The 16436-nt window shown below is 43.6% G+C and overlaps 1 protein-coding gene across 1 annotated transcript in view; it reads left to right on the top strand.

The window, feature by feature from the left end:
• DTD1 (D-aminoacyl-tRNA deacylase 1) overlaps nucleotides 1-16436 on the top strand; it is a 173409-nt gene that overhangs the window by 25408 nt on the left and 131565 nt on the right. Inside the window, exon 4 of the mRNA NM_001266658.2 lies at nucleotides 9571-9677. Coding sequence (NP_001253587.1) covers nucleotides 9571-9677 — 107 coding nt within the window. The remainder of the gene's footprint in view (nucleotides 1-9570; nucleotides 9678-16436) is intronic.

The raw sequence follows: 16436 nt of genomic DNA, 5'->3' as shown, positions 1-16436 counted from the left end.
ACAGTGACATGATGAATACATTTGTACGTGTGCCACTTCATATGCAGTCGGGAGATACCTGTTGGAGAAATTCTCAGAAATGGGATAGATGGTGCCAGATAGCTGTTTGTAGGCACCGCACCTTTCTGCAGTGTAAGACTACCATATTTCTCTTAGCTCTGTTGGCAGAGTGTATTTTGAACTTCTAGAATTTCACCCATCTAATAGATATCCCATTGTAGTTTTAATGTACAGTGTGTGGTTGGACATTTTTTCAGATGTTTGACTGACTTGTATTTCCTTTTCTCTTAGCTGTTTACGTGCTTTGTCCTTTTTTTGTTGTTTTTTTGAGACAGGATCTGGCTCTTTGTCATCCAGGCTGGAGTGTAGTGGCAGCATGATCATGGGTCACTGCAGCCTTGACCTCCCAGGCTAAAGCAATCCTCCCACCTCAGCCTCCTGAGTAGCTGGGACCACAGGCATGTACAACCATGCCCAGCTAATATATATAAAAATTATTTATATAAATACATATGTAATATTAATACATATTACGCATATAATACAAAAATTGTATATACATACATATATGTGTATATATGTTTACATATATATGTATACATATAGAGACATATATAATTATATACACACATACACACACATATATATATAAAAATTTTTTTTTTTGAGATGGAATTTTGTTCTTCTTGCCCAGGCTGGAGTGTAATGGCATCATCTTGGCTCACTACAACCTCTACTTCCCTGGTTCAAGCGATACTCCTGCCTCAGCCTCCTGAGTAGCTGGGATTACAGGCATCCACCACCACGCCCAACTAATTTTTGTATTTTTAGTAGAGATGGGGTTTTACCATGTTGGTCAGGCTTGTCTCGAACTCCTGATCTCAGGTATTCCACCTGCTTCGGCCTTCCAAAGTGCTGGGATCACAGGCGTGAGTCACCATGCCTGGCTATTTTTATACTTTGTAGAGACAGGGTCTCACTATGTTACCCAGGCTGGTCTCAAGTTCCTAGGCTCAAGCTATCTTCCCACCTTAGCCTCCGAAGTGCTGGGATTACAGGCATGAGCTACCTCCCCTGGCCTGTTCATTTTTTCTGTGAAGTTATTTGTCAGGTTCTTTATTTCTTTGAGTGCTTTATACATGCTATGAGTTGCGAATATCTTTCTCTATTTTGTCATTTACTCTTTGACCTTGCTTAAGGGACTGCTGGATAGACAATTTCGATCCTTAAGCAGTAGATTGTCAATTTTTTGAAATGGCTGCTGGCTTTTGAATCAAGTTTCCTATGATTCATATGATATTTTCTACTCCAAAATTACAAAGAAATTTGGCATTTTTCCCTCTCCTGCTTTTTTTTTTTTTTTTTTTTTTTTGGAGATGAGTCTTACTCTGTCACCCAGACTGGAGTGCAGTGGTGCGATCTTGGCTCACTGTAACCTCTGCCTCCTGGGTTCAAGCGATTCTCCTGCTTCAGCCTCCTGAGTAGCTGGGACTACAGGCACACACCGCCACGCCCGGCTAATTCTTTATATTTTAGTAAAGACAGGATTTCACCGTGTTGCCCAGGCTGGTCTCGAACTCCTGAGCTCAGGCTATCTGCCTGCCTCAGCCTCCCAAAGTGCTGGGATTACAGGCGTGAGCCACCACACTCGGCCTCCTCTTCTGCTTTTTTGCTTTCATTTTTTACCTTGAAATATTTTATCTGTTTGTAGTTTATCCCATATAAATGTAAAGCATGGATTGAACACTTATCTTTTTCTTCAGGTATTTACTAAATGGCTTCCCAAAACTATTTATTTAAAAAGCCGCCTTTAGCTTTACTAATTTGAGTTTCTGGCTTTATCTTCCAGTAAATTCTTTTTTTTTTTTTTTTTTTTTGAGACGGAGTCTCGCTGTGTCTCCCAGGCTGGAGTGCAGTGGCGTGATCTCGGCTCACTGCAAGCTCCGCCTCCCGGGTTCACGCCATTCTCCCGCCTCAGCCTCCCAAGTAGCTGAGACTACAGGCGCCCGCCACCACGCCCGGCTAGTTTTTTTTTTGTATTTTTAGTAGAGACGGGGTTTCACCATGTTAGCCAGGATAGTCTCGATCTCCTGACCTCGTGATCCACCCGCCTCGGCCTCCCAAAGTGCTGGGATTACAGGCTTGAGCCACCGCGCCCGGCCTACGATCTTCCAGTAAATTCTTGTATGTATTTTTGAACTTTTAAACTTTATTATTTTTAGTTTATAATTTTAATTTAAAAAAACTTCCATTCACTGAAAAAATTTGCTTTCTATCCTTTTTGTCCATCTGTCTTATCTGTTTATATGCTGAACACACTCTTTTAGTTATTGAGGATTTTTACTATGCTTTCCTATCAGGTAAGGTTAATTTCTCCCACATTGTTCTTTAGAGTTTTTCCTAGCTCTTCTTAAATGTTTATTTTTTCATATGAATTTTTAAATCAGCTTATACACTTCCAGAAAGTAATCATATTATTTTTACCTGGAGTGTGTTAAATTTATGAATTCTCTGGGTCCCTGCATTAGACACATTAAGGTTGACTGCCTGTTTACATATCCCTACTTGGGTGTCTAAGAGACCCCCAAACTCAATGTGTCTAACCCTGACCTCTTAATTTCACTTCCTAACCCCAAACCATGACACTGTCAGCTTACCTATCTCAGTTGGTGGCAACGCCAGCCTTCTAGTGGCTTGGGCAAACAACTGAACCAACTAAAATGCTGGATGGAATATATTTCTTTAATTCTTTTGTATTTCATTTTATTCATTTTTATTTTTAAAAACTTTCCTACAGCTTTCATAGGCTCTTTTTTTTTTTTTTTTTTTTTTTTTTTTTGAGATAGGGTCTCATTCTGTCACCCAGGCTAGAGTACAGTGTTATGATCATAGCTCACTGCAGCCTTGAGCTCCTGGGCTCAAGCAATCCTCCTGCCTTAGCCTCAAAGTACTTGGGACTATGGGCATGTGCCACCATACTCAATTTAAAGAAAAAAATTTTTAAGAGGTAGAGTATTGCCATGTTGCCCAGGCTGGTCTTTAACTCCTGGTTCAAGTGATCCTCCTGCCTCTCAGCCTCCCAAATACCTGGAACTATAGGTGCATGCCACCACGCCTGGCTGTTAACTTTTTATTTTGAAATAATTTAGGCTTACAGAAAAGTTCGACAAATAATAAGCTTCACCCAACTTCTATTGATAACATCTTACATAGTACAGTTATCAAAATGAGGAAATTAACACTGGTAACATACTATTGGCTAAACTACAGACCTTATTTGAATTTTGCCAGTTGTCCCACTGATGTCCTTTTTTCTGGTCCAGGATTCAATCCAGAATTCCAAACTGCGTTTAGTTGTTGCAGCTTCTTAGTCTCTCCCAAAATGTGGCGATTGCCTTGTCTTTCCTTGTTTTTCATGGCGTTGCCACTTTTGAAGAGTCACTTATTTTGTCAGTTTGTAGAATGTCCTTCATTATGTGTCTGCCTGATGTCTTCTCATGATTAAAGTTAGGCATTTTGTGGCAGGAATACTACGAAAGTGATCTTGTACCCTTCTCAGTGTGTCGTGTTGGGGCACATGGTGTTGACGTGTCTCATTATTTGCCAGATTTTTCTCTGTCAAGTTACTGTTTTCCACTTTGTAATTGGTCAGTGTTTCTTGTGGAGATAATTTGAGACTATGCAAATATTCTGGTACTCAACCTGCTCCCACTCACTAATTTTAGCCTCCATTCATGGTCTTTGCCTATAACACTTATTACTGAAGTACTTGCTTAATCCATCTTTTTTGTTTGAAATAAGCTTATTCCATATATATTTTGCATTAGAAATGTAAAAATAAATTAGGACTTTAAAAACATCTTTTGTATTTTTAATAATGGTTATACTCTTAAATGATCTGTGTATGCTAAAATGGCTGGGTGAATCTCATTATCTTGGTTAGCCTTCAATTACTAGCTCCAGGACATCTTGGCTAATATATTTACTTTTTAAAAGAAACTTTTTGGGCAAGGCGCAGTGGCTCATGCCTGTAATCCCAGCATTTGGGAGGCTGAGGCAGGCAGATCACAAGGTCAAGAGATCGAGACCATCCTGGCTAACACGGTGAAACCCTGTCTCTACTAAAAATACAAAAAATTAGCTGGGCATGGTGGTGGGCGCCTGTAGTCCAGCTACTCGGGAGGCTGAAGCAGGAGAATGGTGTGAACCCGGGAGGCGGAGCTTGCAGTGAGCCAAGATCGTGCCATTGCACTCCAGCCTGGGTGACAGAGTGAGACTCCGTCTCAAAAAAAAAAGAAAAAAAAAAATAAATAAATAAAAGAAATGCATTTCCTAATCGTGAGCCATGCTGATTAAACCTTCCCTGGCCACTGCATAGTGTTCTTCTAATATATGCCTACAAGAAATTTCCCAAGTGTTGTTAGTGTAGAATTTTTGCATCTGTATTCAAAGGAGAAATTTGTCTATGCTTTAAAAAATATTCCTGTCTAATTTTAGTGTGAGGGTGATACTGGCCTTGCAGAACAAAGTAGAAAGCTTTACATCTTTTTCTGTGGTCTGGACCAATTTAAATCACATAGGCATTACTGCTTAATAGAACTTGTTAGTGATCTTTTTGGGCTGGCTTCCTTGGCTATTGCTCTGGTCAGTTTCCCAACATCCCTCAAGTTCCTCTGGGCAGTGAACTTTACTTGTTGTCTCCTTCACAGCTGGATTTTCCAATTTATTGGAAGACAATTTTATAGATTTTTAAAATGGTTTTGAAAGATCTCTATATCTAGAATCACATTCATTTTCTCCTGTGGTTTGGTTGTATTTCCCCCCTTTTTTTCTTAATCAGCGTTTTTAGTTTTTTTGGTATTTCATTGTTTTGCTTTAATCTTCTTCACTCTTTTCATCTTCTTCGCTTTAATGAGTGTGTGATTTATTTGGTTTGTTTTCCTAGTTTCTTATTTCATTTGGTTTTAGTCTTATTTTCTAATAAATGCACTTATGGGGTGAAACTTCAGAATTTGGTGTGGCTCCTCCTCCCCACATCTGGTTTATCAGCAAATCCTGTTTGCCTCACCTGGGACATACATGCACATGGAAGCTGAGAGCAGAGCACCACTTCTACACCCACCCTGGCACAGGCCATCTGCATCTCTCATCTGAATTTTTGTGACAGCCTCTTAATGGGCCTCCTGCCTCCAGCTGGGTCTCCTTCCAGGCCATACCCAACACAGCAGCCTGAGTGAGCCACTTCTCCCGTGTATTCTATGGTACTATAATAATAACATACTTTTAACTTAGGAAAACTTACAGGGATCACTTTGTCTTACTTCTCAACAATAATTACAAGAACTGTACATGCGTGTGTGTGTGTGTGTGTAGAGACAGAAAAAGAGCATGCACAATAGAGGGCACGCTACTCCAGGGACTGTCTCATGGGGGTGACAGGAACTGATGGAAGGTGGTTCTGAGCAGAGGCTCACTCTGGCCGTGGGGCTGCCCTGTCAGGGAAGGAAGCCTCACCAACTCAGACCAGTCTACCTTGGAGCCTTTGTTAGGCTGCTCCTGCTGTGTCTTTTGTCTCTGGAGGCTCTGAACTGGGTCAGAACCTTGCCATGAAGCCCTTCCAAGGCCACTCTGCTCCCAAGGTGGAGACTTATTCCCTAGGCTGATTCCCAAGCCGTGTACAGCCACAATGCCCAGCCCAGCACAGAGCTGCTGCAGTGAGGTTAAGTGACAATATACTGCAATAGTAAAATACATGAGAAACTCATAATAAAATGCCAGCAACATGGAAATGCACTGGATTTGAATGCAGACCCTATCCCATTATCACAGTCCCAGGGAGAAATTACAGGCCAAGATTAAAACGTAATCAAATCCAAAAGCTTTGAAGACCAAAGGAAGTAAGATATGAAATCACATCCCATGACCTCATGAGCTCAGAAGCCACCTTCCCTGCTGTTCTTTGTGGAAGGGTGTCCATGCTCGATTGAGTTTGGGTTCATGCAGCAGCCTTGTCCAAGCCATGTCTGAGATGTGTCATACAGGTGTCCTTGTAGGTCCTTTGGGGGCCTCAAACACTGCATCATCTTCACACAGGCTTCCTTGAGCCTCAGTTAGACAACCATACAGCCTTCAACCCTACAGAGTTATCCCAGGCAGAGTGATGTCAAGGACCCCAGCAGGGCCCAGAGATACCTGAGCAAAGTTTGATAATCAGGGAGCTCCTTGCCTTGGATCTCTTGTTACGCAAGAAGGCTACCTTAATTGCCTTGAATTTATGACCTCAGCATGTAGGCATAGTTGGGAATTTAACTTCCCAGCTAAAGGTGAATTTTGGTCCTAGGCATTTAGCATCCTAATGTTTGTTTCTTCTCATGGCTTTGACACTGTTTAGTTTGGAGTTGAGGGTGGCCCTGTTAGTGAAAGGTGCCCTCACTTTTCCATCATTAGGTATTTTGGGTCCCCCAATGCTTCTTGCTACAAAGTTCCAGGCTTGAGACACTTGTTTCCAAGAAATGAATCTTTTGTAGACACCACCCTCAGATGTAGACACCACCTCTGTGCAGTTGCAGAGCCAAGCAGAGAACCCTGATAAGGGGAGCCCAAAGCCTGGGAAGAAGCCACAAGAGCCCCAGGTCTGCCTTTCCAGTTCCCTCCATGGCCCCGAGTATGAAATGGAGTCAGACCTAGGCCTAGCCCTCAAACTGTGAGAAAATCAGCTGCCAGGGCCTGAAGGGCCTATAATGTACCCATTTGCTGATGAAACAGATATTTTCACCTCCAAGTCACTTAGGACATGTCATTCCCAGTGCTACTGGTCTCTGCCTAAGGCCTCAGAACCTTTGCCTCAGCTTTCCAGGCACCTTTGGGCCAGGCCTCTGCTGCTGTGTTGTTCCAGCGGTGGTTCACTGGCACTGGCCCAGCCTCTGGGGCACTGGGGATGCCAAGGAACACTCCTGTCTCTGTAGAAGCAGCTCTGTACTTGAGGACAGAGCCACCATGGATGCTAGCGGCTTCCAGAGTCATACTCCCAAAGACTCTAGGCACAATCCTGCACATCCGGATCAAACTCTTCTAGCAGGTGGTGGCTCCAGCCTGGCCCCAGGCTTATTTTGAACCCCGCGATGCCACTCATTTGCTGAATTTCTTGATGTTCCAGTCTGTAACCCACTGTTGGGGTTTCCATCAGTAACAGCCTCCTGCCTACTCAGGTTCTGAACAGATTGAAACTAGAATGAAGAGGAAACCTGCAGGGTGAGAATGCTTCCTTGGTGGCAGAGAACTGCCTTTAGGGGATGTGCTTAGATGGGTTGGCCTGAGGCTCATTGTCTAGTGCCCATGTCCCATACTGGTCCCCAGAGGTTGGCTGAGGTTCAGCCCAGTCGTGGCCACACAGGGCCAGCTCTGGAGAGCAGAGAATGTGGGCTTGTTCCCAGCCAGGCCAAGAAGCAATGGTACATGGCTTTTGTTCTCCCCATTTTTCTTTCAGAGTATACTTTTTTGACAGTATTTTTCTGTCCCATCCCTGCAATTTGCCCATATACTACCATGGACAGTGGTAGGCATGACAATAGTAATAATAGTGACTATGATTTCCTGTACACTCACTGTGCTGGCCTGTGTACTAACCTGTGTGCACCTTTGTAACCATTCCAGGACAACTGTCCTGTTGTACCAGAACAAACTGGGGCCCGGAGAGGTGGTGTGAGCCTTCTTGGCTGGCGGCAAAAGTCAGTGAAGCATTGTCCAAAGGGACGTGGACACCAGTTTTTGTAGCTACACAGGCAATCTGCAGGGAGGCACTCTGGTTTGCAGCTGTTAGGACCTTGGAAAGTTCTGCTGGAGATGAGTTCATGGGTGGTTAGGCTCCAGCTGAGAGCTTTCCTGCTTTAAACATGCAGCATAAGTGTGTTTAACACGTGCTTAACCTGCAGCTCTGGGTAGAAAGAACCCTGGGACTTAATATTCAAGAACAACTTGACTATATCACCGTAGGAGCCCAGATGTCGTTTTATAGATATGCTTTTGTGTGTGTGTGTGTGTTTTTAAAAATGTGTTTATTTTCCCTGGCTAGCATAATTCTTCTTGGGGGCTTTACCCTTTGATCTGGGCTGGAAAAAAAAGTTACCATTTTAAGATCTCTTAAAACATGTCTTTGGATTTATCATCTGTACAGATGGAAATTCACATAATAGTTCTATTCTTAACTGAAGAAAAACAGGAAGAGAAAATAAATTTCCTGCTATTTGGAATGATAAACAAGGTGAAGCATATGCTGTATATCCTGGCAACAGAAATTCAAGATCGGAAATAATTCCTGTCCTCTTGAGCCTGCCTTCAGCCTCCCTGAGGAGAGCAGTGACTGAAATTTTCTACTAATTGTAGCCATAATTTTAGCATGCAATTAAACACATGATTTCCTTCTCAGCTGATGTCTTTTTAGTTAGTCTGACATGGATAAGACAAAAGCTCTGTTGATTTGAACGGCCACTTTAATCTGATAGGAGGTCATGGAAAGTCATCATTATTTAAGCACCTTTGACCATCCAGTAAGATCTAGATTAATCTTGCTGATAAACATGGCCAGCAGCTTGGGTGCTTCTGATACAATTTCCAATGCTACTGTCTGTGGGCCAAAGAAAGCTGTCTGTTGGCATGCCCATTTTGCTGAGTCCTTCTGAAGTTAAGGACCACTGCTAGGAAAGACTCAGAGGTGGAATTTGTGAGGTTGTGGTGGCAGGAACAAAGACTCATGGAGGTCACCCAAGTTGTGGAAGGACCTCAGGGTGTGAGGCCTGCCTGTGCCCCAGCAGGCCCAAAAGCCATGCCTTCCATGGAGGGAGATGGAGGGCTTCACTGCATACAGTGCAAACATGGCCTTCCAGAATGCTCTGTGTTTGTCTTCCCATCATGTACAGTCCCGGTAACCCACATTCTTTCCCACCCTTGGTGTTACCAGACCTTTTATTTCTTGCCAAGTCTGTTGGGCACACAGCAGCATCTGTGCTACTTAATCCCGCATTTCCATCCCTCTTACAGGGCTGGCCAACTTTTCCTGTGTTGACTGGCCGATCCTCCTCCCAGTCAACCTCCTTCTCTCAGTGTGACCCGGGTTTTGGATCACGCTGATCTAGGTGTGTGATATGGTTTGGCTGTGCCCCCACCCAAATCTCATCTTGAATTGTAACTCTCAGAATTCGCATGTTTTGTGGGAGGAACCTGGTGGGAGGTAATTGAATCATGGGGGCAGGTCTTTCCTGTGCTGTTCTCATTTTGTGAATAAGTCTCACGAGATCTGACGGTTTTAAAAACGGGAGTTTCCCTGCAAGGTCTCTGTCTTTTTGTCTGCTGCCATCCATGTAAGATCTGATTTGCTTTTCCTTGCCTTCTGCCATGATTGTGAAGCCTTCCAGCTATGAGGAACTGTGAGTCCATTAAACCTCTTTCTTTTGTAAGTTGCCCAGTGTTGAATATGTCTTTATTAGCAGTGTGAAAATGAACTAATACAGTGTGCTTTTGGATGGAGTAATCTGGGGTCTCCATTTTTGGTAACTGTTTGGATTGCTTTTTCAGATGGCAAGTTTGGGGCCTACATGCAGGTGCACATTCAGAATGATGGGCCTGTGACCATAGAGCTGGAATCGCCAGCTCCCGGCACTGCTACCTCTGACCCAAAGCAGGTAAGCCTGGAGTCTGGTGCCTGGCTCCATCCCTTGGGTGCCTGTAACATCTTTAGTCCCTGGAACAGTCCTTGGTCTGAGGAAATGCATAATTGCTGTAACCTTGTATTTATTTTAATACCTGCCTTCCCAAGAATGCATGTTTACAATGCACTCCTGAGTACCGTGGTGGGTGGGTACAGCACTTCTCCCTTGCCTCCTCCTACCTTTGATTCCAGAGGACATGTCCTGTGCAGAGCCAGGTTTTCCCCTGGGCTTCTCTTCCCCTGGCCAGGTGCCATGGCGCCCACCCGCCCCTGGGTGGCAGCAGAGCAATGGCCCTGGATTGGCTGGTTCACCCATTCTGAATGGTTACCTGAAGTGGGTTTGGTCCCAGGTGTGGGTAGATGTGTCCCTCAAGGTTCGCTGTAAATCCCCATTTTTCTAAAGCAATGTCTGACCTGGATTTGCTGCCAATTTGTAAGCTTTCATGAGATAAAAGTTAATTAAAGTAGAGAAAGGAAATGTGTAATAGTCCTTGGAACCTGTGTGGTCTCACAGATGCTTAGCATACTTGTAAAGGCTTAATTAACGCACTCACTGGATAGAGACACATAGGGCCTGGCAAGCAGAGGAGGAAGGACTGTGCAAACATTTCCGTTCTTCCTTCCTGGTCTCCCTCCCTTGCTAGAATGCTGTGATGGCCAGTGATGCAGCGGTAAAGGGACAGCACAATGGAAACGTGAAGCTGGGCAACCTATTCAAAGCCAGATTTTTTTTTTTTTTTGGGGGGTGGAGTCTTGCTCTTGTTGCGCAGGCTGGGGCACAATGGCATGATCTTGGCTCACCGCAACCTCCGCCTACTGGGTTCAAGCCATTCTCCTGCCTCAGCCTCCTGAGTAGCTGGTATTACAGGTGGCCACCACCACGCCCTGCTAATTTTGTATTTTTAGTAGTGTCCTTGGGTCTGTAAAGGTTCTCACCGACCGAGGGCCCCGGTGACCTCACATTGCTTTATTTCATGCCCATTTTTCAGAACCCCTGTCTTGCCACTGTTGCCCACTTGCCCCTGGAAATGGCTGGAGCCTTGTTTCCCAGGACGCCATTCCCTCTGGGTTTTCCTCTTGCCTCTGGCTACTCCCTCCGGTTCTATTTGATCATTATCCCATAGTTTTCATTTATTATTCTGGTTTAACTCTATTTGGAGAAAAATTTTAGTCTAACTTTTTTTCATTCTAAATATTTTTCTGGAAATGGTAGAATAATACCTTTTGCCTTTAGAATCTTCAACTTTCTTTCAACCAGTACCCTCTTCTTGTTTAGGTCAAAGGGTACAAAGATGCAGTTATTTCGGACGAGTAAGTCTCAAGATCTAATGTACACCACAAGGAGTGCAGTATCATATTGTGCACTGGGAGTAGATTTAGGAACTTCTGGAGTAGACTTAGGAACTCTCAGTGCACACAGAATAAAAGATGGTAACTGTGTGAGATGCTGGACATGTAATTTACTTGACTGTAGTAATCACTTCACTATGTGTGTGTAGATCAGAGCATCATGTTGTACACTTTATACAATAACCTACTGTCCCCAAATCAAAAAATCCTCAAGTAGGCATTTTTTAAACTTCTAATGAGCCATGTTAACTTATAAGGATAAAAAAGACTTTTAGTTATTTCTGAATCCTTTAGGAGTTTTCTTTTTAAATACACAAATTGTCTTGTGTCAATTTCATTTACATGGACCAGTTTCCTGATCCCCAAAAGCCTCAGACCTTGTGCATTGCACTGCGCTCTGCCCCCAGCTCTCCAGTAGGTGGCGGCGGGTAGGCGCGGAAGGGTCCTGTGTTAGGTTGGTGCTGGCCTGTGCCTGGGGCCTCTCTCTGCCTTTTCTTCTCAAATTAGAAGGAGCTTCCTCTTGGAGCAAATAGCTAATTTGCTTGCTTTTGTTTTGCTAGGAAGAACATAGCCAAATTCTTTTTACTGATAGATAAACATGTGTTTCTATCAATTAAGCTTTTAATTCTCAGTGTTTTATTTTTCCATTATATTCCAATCAGTAATGAAAACTGCTACAATTACATTAAAGAAAAATGGTTCTTTTGGCAAATTTCAACATTATAGAAAAATGATTCTTTTAGCAGGTTCTTTTAAAATATAAATAAGTTCTTTAAACTATCTGAACAAATGAACAATGTATGTGTGTGTGTATGTATATGGATGTATATGTGTGCATGTGTATGTGTGCATATATGTATGTGTGTGTATGTGTGGATGGGTGTGCCCATGCGTGTGTGCATGTGGGTGTGTGTGCATGTATTTGTGTGTGTACGTAAGCACCAAGTGTCATTTTGGTATTTGATGGTGTGCTAGGCACTGTGAGGAAGAGAAGGAACTGCTGCCACCCAGCCTGTGCAGCCAGGGATAGATTTTGGGCAACATAAACCTGAAAGGTTAATGCCAGTGAAAGAGGTGGGCAGCATAAGGCAACTTAGGAAAGGTTACAAGACCGTTGAGTTTGTGCTCCTCCTTAGAACTCTTCAGTGCCTTCCAAGTGCATTTTGCTGAAGCCTTGCATTCCTTGCTGTCATTTCCCAGGGCCTGAGTGACCAGGCGTCCGTGGCCCTCTCTTGCCTGCTCTGCGGCCATCTTTCCCTCCATCCCTATACTTCACCTACTGTATCTGCTGTTGCCTCCTCTCCCTTGCTGAAAAGGTCAAGCTCTTGCCTACCTCGGAGCTCTTGTCTCAATTCCAGAGTCTCCTCCTCATTCTCCAAGATTCTCTGACCCCCGCAGTTCCCAGGAGACCCATTTGGCCACTCTGCCCTGTTGCTCTGGTGGTTTATTTCACAGACTTCACACCATCTGCTATCATGATCCATACCACTCATAAAACTCAAGCTCCCTGAGTGTTGTTCACTGCCCTATCCTGCGAGGTGTCTGTGGGCGGGAGGAGTGGTGTTTGTTTAGCAGTGGTGCTCACAGCTGGCGGGCTGTGGTGTCTATGAATGTCCCGGGTTCAGAGAAGGCCATTGTTACTGCTGTTGCTGCTCAGCCAAGCGGGCCTCCTAGGGGACTGGAGGTTTTAGCTGACCTTTAAGGATATGGAAAGTAGAAGGGATTCCCAATTGTTTTCAAATTTCTATTTCAAATAGGGGTAGATTCTTATTTTCAAGAATCTCAGAGCTGTGCTTATGTGATGCAGCTACTGCTGGTGAAGACTGGGCTGGTAAAGGTAACCAGCAGTTTGCCTTTCTAACTGGACCGCTGCTTGTTTGCAGAACTGGCTGCTGCAACACCTGCATGCTTTCCATATAGCATACCCATCACATTATAGGCTGCTGCATGGGTTTCATGCTATGTTCTGGCAGTGAGAAGTTGGAAGGAGGACATTACATTCTTGCTCCAAAGGACATATTTCCAAAGGGAACAGGACATGGAAGCAGTAGCGGAACCAGCTGACTGCTGTTGTTCCTGGTACATTTTTTGCAGGAGAACATGATTCTGGTAGGAACATCCTGCTTATTATTGCCTAGTGCATGATTGCTGGTACATGACCTCTTCCATTGGTGGCTAGATATTGGGAGATTTTAACACTCTAGCCTGCCATGTCTATGGTAGAAGCTTATTCTTGTCTTGTTTTAATCTTAAGTGCCCTTCCCCTGAGTAGGGCTTGTTTTCCTGAGCCTCACATGGATGGGGGAGCAGATGGAGGTTTTTCCTGATGAGAAGGGCCATTTGGTAATTGAAGGACTCTTCCCTGGGGCCTAGGGCCCACTTAGTTCATGGTGTTGCCATTAATTATTTACGTTCTCATTTATTTAGTGCCATTAAAGACGTCATTAAATTGAAATGCTGGAAGGAGCTAAAAAAATGAACTTTCAAATATACATGTTTGAGTTAACGGACGTGTTTATTGACAAATCACTGGGATGAGTTGGCTAGCGAAACCTGGTGCCGTTAATTTTACGGAGCTATTAATTTTACGCTCCTCTGAGTATCACTGTTGCTTTGTCCATAATTTTCTCTGTATACTTGTCTTATCAGCAAGCATTCATCCCTGTGCCTGGACCTTGGAATGTCGAGCTGAGACATTCATGGCTTCTGTAGGATCTGAAAGAAATGTGTAGGGTAAGGGGCTGTGGGGGAAAAAAATTCCATTTGGTTTTTATTTATTTATACTTCCAGTGACAGGGGCAGCCTTTTCATTACCTGCTGTGGAATCCAGAGGTGAAATGAAGGACACATGAGCACACAGGTGGCTTGCTTCTACCAGGTGGCCCCATCACAGGTGCATAGAGGGGAGCTCTCACTTGCTACATATTTCAGTTTGGGGGACAAATCAAATGAGAAGTACTCTGAATATAAGGAAGAATTATGTTGTTGCTAATAACTTTGCATCTATTCATGGAAGAACAGTTATTTAAATGCACTCCTTTTCACTCTGTTTTTAGGCTTGAATTCTAGATTCTAGCTCCCTAATTGCGGTTGGTTTCAGCTTCAATGTTCACATGGCCTGAACCAAGCTCGAGTTGTTGACTTGCTGCAGGAGTATGTTTTAAAGTCTGGTTGCCAAGATGGTAGCCAGATCCTGTCAATTACTCCAGTAATATTAGTTCATTTTGTTATATTAATTTATTGAACAAACGTTGACTGAGAGTCCAGCTTTGTTTATGCTGAAGTATCACCAAAACAGTAGTGGGAACTCAGCAAAGCGTCCTCATTAGAGAGTTGTTGCTGTTGTGTAGTCTTTGTCAGTGACACTGGCTTCTGGGACCTAGGCTGCCGCATGGAAGGCCTCCTACCAGGGCTAGGGCGCCACCTAGACCTCTCACCACACATGGAACCACACCTGGATTTCTGATCCTTTCTGTCTGAACACCTGCTTTCCATGAATTATGAGATCAGCTCAACCCTCTGGGGAGTGAGTTGGGTGTAGAGATGGTGGGGCTCCTGACCTCACTCAGCCCAGCCCACTGCTCTGCACAGTCAGAATGTATCCTGAGTCCTTGTCAGTGCCTGGGGAAATGCCTGCCTATTGCATGAATGTTTGGTATGAAAGGGTAGGAGCTTAGCAGATGTTTTTCTTCCTGGTGGAGAGCTGTAAGGAATCACTTTTATCACTTTAATTTGTTTCTAAATAGATGGTTGTCCTAAGTCAGCTCATATTGGGCTAAAAAGAAGCCTTTACAAGGCTGGCATGACTATCTCTTTGTTGGGGACCCATTGATGAATTGATTAATCAATTGACTTTCACCTTACTGTCTTAAATCCATAGCACAAGTTAAGGAAATTGCAAAAATTGAAAAGAGTTTTTTTCTCTGCTATTGGAATATGTCTGGTAAATTAAAAACTAGGATCTGTTTCTCTTCTACCATTGACACATAAGACATTTCTAATCTCCAACCAGAGCAAAACATCTGTTTTACTTTAAACCAATCTCTCAGGACACTAATGGGGTAGTGCATTTAAGGTTTAAGGGCTTTATTTGTTTGTTCCTGTATATGTGTTTTGGGCAGATTCCTAGTTATTTTAATCTTATAATCTCATTTGTGTGTGTGTTAAAAAAACAAACTCCTTACCTTACTGACTTGACCTGCCAAAGATTAACATCATCCTTTTTATTCTCAAGGGAGAGAGGTAGAATTTTTCCTTCCATGGATTTGTACGTTGTGCATAGCAATAATTTAGTTAAACAAACTCAATATTTTAATTGGGAATTCTTAGCTTGTTAAGTAATTTACCAGGAGCTTTATAGTCCCGGATAATTGTAGAAAAATGTTCTGCCAGTCAGTGGTGTTTTGTAGAAAACCTTGCTGAAACATTTGCATTAGTAATGGAGAGAGAATGAATGATCTGGAAGTGACAGAATTCTAAAAAATGCAGCACTTACTATACTTTTTTTAAAGGTGTAGATAAAACACTCATCTACATAGAGGTATTTGCCAGCTTGCTACAGTATAGGTGTAGTCTGTAATGACTGATGAGGTAGTTATCTTTTAAATGTTAGTCTCTAAGAGAAGGTTAGGCTGGGCCAGCGGGGTGTGAATTGGATTAAGTAGACTCTTAGGGGCTCACAGACTGGTCTGATCTTATCCCACAAGTTTTGTGTGTGTGGATGTGTGCAAGTGCCTTTTGCTGGGAGAAAGGGGCCCAGGACTTTTGTCACATTTTCTTCAGGTCCCAAGAAGTGAAGATGCTGGTGGACTTGGGGGCTGTTGTGTGCAGAGCTTACATATTCTTTCTCTACCAGAGTCATCCAGGGGTTGGTGTTAGTGTTCTTCAAACGGCAGACTGAGGACCACTGGCATCAAGCCACCTGTGGTGCTTACTAAAATGCAGAGTCCTGGGCCCATCCAGGTTTTCTGAGCCAGAGTTCCTGGAATGTCTGGACTTGGAAAGCAGGCGAGTAGCCCATTTATGTTTCTAACCAGGTCTTTGTGTGCTCCTAAGCACACTAACATTTGAGAACTACTGGAATAGAGAGAATCAGGCCTTGCAGTGATCATCTGCTCCACGCTTTGGTTTCTTCTGGACCACCCTGCCCTCCCTTCCCTACCCCCAAATGTCTAAAAATACTTTACAACCTATGTTACTGCAGCTGCCAGGAAGCAAGATGGCTTTGCTTGATTATTGAGGTCACATGTGAGGCTGTTCTTATTCATCAACGAGCCCTCAATCTCCCAACACCTCCTCCCCCCACCACACAGGCAGTGATGAAAATGTTTCCAGAACATGGTGCCTTCTCAACACAATTACAGATGTGTCAGGGAAAAGCCGA

Source organism: Macaca mulatta, chromosome 10 (assembly GCF_049350105.2).
Source record: "Macaca mulatta isolate MMU2019108-1 chromosome 10, T2T-MMU8v2.0, whole genome shotgun sequence".
Lineage (NCBI taxonomy): Eukaryota > Metazoa > Chordata > Mammalia > Primates > Cercopithecidae > Macaca > Macaca mulatta.
Note: the sequence above shows the minus strand (reverse complement) of the source record. Positions and strands in the feature narration are given on the sequence as shown.